The sequence below is a fragment of the Antechinus flavipes genome, chromosome 2, assembly GCF_016432865.1.
Source record: "Antechinus flavipes isolate AdamAnt ecotype Samford, QLD, Australia chromosome 2, AdamAnt_v2, whole genome shotgun sequence".
NCBI lineage: Eukaryota > Metazoa > Chordata > Mammalia > Dasyuromorphia > Dasyuridae > Antechinus > Antechinus flavipes.
The window spans coordinates 274,015,384-274,021,922 of record NC_067399.1 but is presented as its reverse complement, the minus strand read 5'-3'; the positions used below and the strand labels follow the sequence as shown (position 1 = coordinate 274,021,922).

Here is a 6,539-nt window from a genome sequence, read left to right as displayed (position 1 = left end):
AAGGTTAATTTCAATATGAAATGAAAGACTTTTGAAACTTAAAACTTCTGGAATCCAAACACAAATTCACTTGCTAATTACAACCAAGTTTTCCCAAACTTTATGTGCTAATCGAATACCTTCAATCAATAATATACTGTAAGAATAGAAACATACTGAGGGCTAATTAGGGGTCTGTTAACCATACTGCCAGCTCTAATCACATTTGGACTTAAGTCTCCTACTTTTTTGATGATTACTTTTTCTTAATAATACTTGGGTTCTACTTTAAAATTCCAAAGCATGAAAGTCAAGTCAGTATTTTCTTATATTTATAAGTCAATTGAGGCACATCTCTTCAGCTACAAAGTAATTATCTCTCACAGAACTATAAATAGAATTTTAATCAGCATAACTCCCAATAGCATAGCAGCCTTGGTTTTAAGTTTCTATCTATGTGGTAATTCAACTTTCCACAATTTTAAAATAATTTAATTAAAAAACATAAACAATAAAGTCTTACAGTATACAGGGAAAAGGAGTTGGAAAGTCAGGAGGAATCACCAAATGAGGCAAAAACAGAAGGTCAATTCTTAAAAATATCTGAATCTAAATTATCATTAAAGGAATTAGGTAATAAGGATGACCAGAAGACCTGAAGTTTGTGTTCATCAAATTTGTAAGACAGTTGGAGTCTGACTGAAAACTGAAGAGATATGAATGGAAACACAATATAAATAAAAAAGTAGATAAGAAAGTAAAAAGTTCCAATAAAAAAGACAGCTCCTTACAGTGTAGTTTATTGCTCCGGCTGTTGAGTGGTTCTGGTCCATTCACATCTTTGCTTTTTTCATTATCTTCGATTGGTCGAAAGTGAGCCAAAGTCCTCATGAATCCACGGAAGTTTACCTGGTCCTCTCTATGAACAGTTAAAACAAACATAAGAGTGTTTGTTGATTATTATGACTATTTCCTATATAGTTACTGCTGGAACTAAATGACTCAACTTAAAATTCAGTTGCTGACACCATGTGACCAAAGGCAGTCTCATTTATTATTTCTGAAATTCTTTTAAATTATCTATAAAATGGAAATATCACTTGCCCAACAGAATTGTTGTTAAGCTAATAAAGGAAAATATACAATGTACTTGCTAAATATCAGTTGTGATAATTCATTCATCAAAAACTTAAAGAACAGTAACCCACTACTAAATTAGTGATAACTAAGGACAATTGCTTCAACTAGTTGACAGCTCTACATTCTGTGTTGCTACTGCACTAATATGCATATAAATGGTTCTTTTAGTAATTAAAAGTTATTTTTATGATGTAATCCTCTAGACCAAATAATTCTAAAAAGGAAAAATAAAAAGATTCTTGAAGAATTTGTTGTTCTTTTAAAGAGATGAATGAAATATTTTACGAAGTTATTTAGACGTCCAAAAGCAGTAATGGGACAGATTGCCTACCTACTACAGACATCTAAAAGTAAATCCCAGGCCATAGTGGGTATATTATGTGGGGTATATTAGATGAGAGGATGCTCAGCATGATCAAGAGATGGAATAGAGGTTTTAAGAAGACAAAAGTTGATACATTCGTTTCACAATGCAATTACTTTGCTAGGATGATACTAGTAGATGGTGGTGGCATGTCATACCAGAGTAAAATATAGGAAATGAATAATAAGAATTGAGTGGTTCTGGTCCATTCACATCTTTGCTTTTTTCAATATCTTCGATTAAATAATAAGAAATATCTTTAATAAGAAATTATCTTTAAAAGTCTACTTCCAAATCTGATTTTTCACGTTTAATCAAAAAGAACAGAAAAGAAAAGCTTGAAAATCTAACCCTTAATTCTGAGGTAATGTGAGGTAATGAATGGCCAAGAACTCAGATATATAATCTATTTCCAACTTGCTCAAGAAAAAGTCCTTTTGGTAGTGGTTAGAAACGGGAAATTGAATAGATGCCCATCAATTGGAGAATGGCTGAGTAAATTGTGGTATATAAATGATGACCAGCTAGATGAATATAGAGAGGCTTGGAAAGACTGACATGAACTGATGCTGAGGGAAAATAGCAGAACCAAGAGATCATTTTACACTCCAACAACAATACTATATGAGGATCAATTCTGATGGCAGTGGCTATCTTCAATAATGAGAGGATCCAAATCAGTTCCAATTGATCAATGATGAACAGAACCAACTACACCCAGCGAAAGAACACTGGGAAATGAGTGTGGACTGCTTGCATTTTTATTTTTTTCCCCAGGTTATTTTTACCTTTCTAAATCCGATTTTTCTTATGCAACAAGAGAACTGTATAAATATGTACACATATATTTAAGATACACTTTAATATGTTTAATATGTATGAGACTGCCTGCCACCTAGGGGAGAGGATGGAGGGAAGGAAAGGAAAAGGGAAAAGTTGGAGCAGAAGTGATTGCAAGGATCAATGTTGAAAAATTACCCATGCATATGTTCTATCAATAAAGTCATAATAATTTAACAAAACAAAAAAAAAAAAAAAGAAAATGGGCAGTCAGTGCCACAAATACAAGTAATACTGTACTCAGAGTAGAAATTGATTTGTTGGCAGACAAATTTAATATTTAGAGAAATATTATCTCTAATATCTCTCTAATTATTAAGTTTGTCTGCCAATAAATCAGCCTTCTGAGTTTAAATTTTTTTAGATTCAATATTTATGCTTATATCTATTAGCAGTATCTGAGGATTCTTATAAGGCGTGAAAACATAAATAAATTTAGAGAAGAGTAGTTTAACGAGGTTTTTCTTTTCTCAATGAAAACTTGCTTGAATACTGGGCAGACCTAGCATTCAATGTTAGCTCTGCATCAGGAGATGGAAAGATTGTATGTAGAGAGCTGAACCTGAAATAAGCTAGATTAGTATGCAGAGAAGGAGTAATGTTTGAAGTTTTGGGAAAATATTATCAACACGAATCATCCTCCTTTAACTCTTTCTTTAGATTCAGTATCTGATTAAACAAGATAGCTACTAGTTTTCCCATTCTTTTTTCTCCTTGCTAACTAAAAAATTCCTTTGCTGATAATCTTAGATATCAAAACTTCCAGACCAAGCATTTACATTTACTGTTCTAGGTGGAACTGTTTCACAACTGAGAATCATCATTTACTTGAATTTTTGTTCTTAGTCCCAGTTTTACTTGGAACATGGAGACAGAAAGTGATTGTGTAAGGAGACTGCTCAGTATAAAGTTATATTATATAGTCTTTATTCACATGAATAAAGCCAAATACCAGCACCTACATACACATTAAAGATTTTAAAGTTTCATAATCAAAACAACAAATAGTTACAAAGCATCTATTAAGTGAAAAGCACAGAAGAAATCTGAAAGCCTTGCTGATTACAAAAAATTATGATTTTAGGGTCATTTGACTAGATGAATCCAGGGGGGCACCATCAGGTATCTTAATTGGCAAGTGGAGGGGTATTGGAGATAATCCAGTGAGATGAGATTTAGGATAGGAACACTTGTCTTGTGTGTCTTGTGTCTTGTGGTAATGCTTCCTAATGTACCTCACCCTCTGACAGATAGAAACTCTGCCATAGGATACCTAAAGTGGGAGAAGGAGAAAAAATGGATTACATGAAAAAGTGTGGGTAGAGTGACGAGATTTAGAAACAACAATGTAGCAATTTCCCATAAGTTGAGGAATGGCTGAATAGGTTATGGTGTATGAATGTAATGGAATATTGTTGTTCTATAAGAAATAATGAGCAGATTGATTTCAGAAAAGCCTGAAAAAGATTTATAGGAACTGATGCTAAATGAAGTGGAATAATCAAAAGAACATTGTACACAGTAACAAAATTATGTGACGATCAAATGTTATGGACTTGGCTCTTTTAAACAATGAGGTGACTCTTAAGGTAATTCCAATAAACTTGTGATGGAAAGAGCCATCTGCATCCAGAGAGAGAACTATAGAGACTAAATGTGAATAAAAGCATAATATTTTCATCTCTTTTCACCTTTTTTCTTGTTCTTTTTTTTTCCTTTCTCATTTTTTTCCCCTTTAAAAATAACAGTTGTTTGACAATTATAAAGAGCACTAAATATGCCTCTACCTAAGAAATGTTAAATTGGATTGTGGTTCAGAGAAGGGATAAAACATAGTTGGCAGGGCAAAGAAAAGGCAGATCAAAAAATGGTCTTAGAGGTCCTCTAGATCAGGATTTTTTAAACTTTTTCTACTCATGATTTCTTTTTACCTGAGAAATTTTTACTCGATTCCATTTCAAATCTGAGTTGACATATTTCTGGCAGTGTTCTTTGGTACTTCCTGGTGTGAGGGCACAACAGTGCAAAGTGCACATGGTATGTTCAGAACCAAGAATGCACAGTGAAGTCCAATGATGTAAGTGCTGCCAGAAATACTTCAGTTTCATTAAGAGTTTAATTCTGAATTAATTTTGTGGTTGTTGCCTGTCAAGAAACCTTTTGTTGTTGCCAAATTTTTAAGGACCCCCACATTCAGTGACACACTTGGGTAAAGACCCACAATTTAAGAAGCTTTATGGAATATAATGACCCAAGAAAGTCTGCTTTGTCAAGACAGACCAATCTAGAAACTGTTTTACAGATTGTTCAGTTTCTCATAAATTTACTTCTCATAGCTTATCCCCGAACACTTTCTAACATACAAATTAGAGGCAATGTTATACCTAGTTTGATTCTAGCAAATCTAGGTTTTGTGACTTAAGACAAAGCAACATTAGGAGGAGAGATCTGGAACTGGGGAGCAATTCTAGTAAGATTCTAGCCACCAAAGCCATTTCAAATTAGACCTTCATAGAGGCTAAGGTACTACCAACCAGAGGAAAAACTCACCCCTCAGGGAAGAAGGCATTGATGATCCGATCCCCCAGGGGATTGATGGCAAGCTCTGGAATCCGCTGGAAGTCTTCCCGGCTACCCAATTAGAAAAAAAAATCCACCTTGAGTAAGAATGCTTTGACCCTGATCACACTTTTCACCTTCTGAAATGTACTTATATGCCAAATGTAGTTGAACAACTGCAGGATATAGCACTGGAAAAACTGCCAAATGTTCTTCCTTCAACAACTCTGAAAGGTAGGAAGAAGCCAGATTTGAGTATGCTATACTCCAGTGAACTCGGCACATAGCTTTATTAAAGAAACTAATTTCTGGCAAATACTAATCCTATAAGTTAATGATTCCCTAGACATTTCTATTTTATTTCCAGTCCAATCAGGACAGTTTATAGCAAAAGTGATGCCATCATCAAGCAAAGGCATAGCTAGCCTGAAATTTTGTTTCTCTAAGCAAAAATTTACAAATAGCTCTCTTACCCTTAATTAATAGCAAAGCAAGCAGAACTCTGGCTCCACTGCTATATAGGGCTACTAAGACAATGTTTATATCTAGAAAAATAACAACATGAAATAATAGGCAGCTTCCTTGCTCTGTTTTTATTTTAGCCTGCCCCACCACTTGTAAATTAGAGGAAAAAAATTAAACCTCAAAAAATTGAGTAATCAGAATTACCTCCAACAAGTTTTGCTGTACTAAATATTTACAGTATTTCACAAAACTCTAGAGCCAGTTCCTAATGGCACTTTAGTCTTTATGAGATATCTGATTGCATCACTATTATTCAGCCCTTTCCCCCCTCCTCCCACGAATTTTAAACCACTCTACCTTTTCAATCTTATTTTATGTGGCTCCTCATCATAATCATATGCTCCAGTCAAATTATATCATTGTTTATGCCACTCTCTGCACTTGGAAAGTCTCCTCTTCTATTCCCCTCTCCCCTATCTTTGCTTGTTGAAATTCTTCCCCAAAACCCAATTCAAATGCTTTCTCTAAGAAGAAGAATAATACCTTTTCTTATATTTTGAGATCCCCCAGGTTGGACTTCACATAGCACTTGATTTCTATACCTAAGCAAAGCACTTATCTTGTTCTGTTTTATATTATAGTTGAGTTTGTGTTTCATCCTCCCATCTAAATTATCAACTCCAAGAGGGCAGGTAGGTACCTTAATCTGTGTAGCTCCTCCAGAGCCTTGAGTAATGCCATGTCCTGACCATAATAGGCATTTAATACATATTGGTTAAATGTAAGCAAACTGTTGAGACCTGAGGGTAAGGTCAAAAGAAAATTATATATACTTTCCATTCAATGTCATATTTTGAAATTATAAAGTCATTTTTATGTGTAAATTAAGAATATAAGAAAAGATGTCAGGTAGAGTCAAACAATTCATACTGAGTGAAAAAGTGAAATAAGAACGTTTTTCCTAAAAAAATAATTTTGTCCTTCTGGATCTCCATGCTTTTGTCTGCAAAACTAGGCAACTTTCTAAGGGATGCTCTGAGGACAAAATATATCAAAGAATTTTGAGGTCTTTACAAGATAAAAATTACTTAAATATAAAATAATCATTTCAAAGACCTACTGTTGCTTCTCAATTGGAAAAGCTTCTATTTCACACAAAAGTAAATTTTAACTAATTTCTTTTGAAGCTTAA

At 33.9% G+C, this 6,539-nt stretch overlaps 1 protein-coding gene across 1 annotated transcript in view; it reads right to left on the bottom strand.

Annotated features, from left to right (window-relative positions):
- The window catches only part of CHP1 (calcineurin like EF-hand protein 1), a 48,514-nt gene that overhangs the window by 20,890 nt on the left and 21,085 nt on the right, over positions 1-6,539 (bottom strand). The window contains exons 3-4 of the mRNA XM_051977109.1: positions 4,874-4,954; positions 771-898 (exon numbers count right to left, since the gene is read on the bottom strand). Of these exons, the coding sequence (XP_051833069.1) occupies positions 771-898; positions 4,874-4,954 (209 nt within the window). The remainder of the gene's footprint in view (positions 1-770; positions 899-4,873; positions 4,955-6,539) is intronic.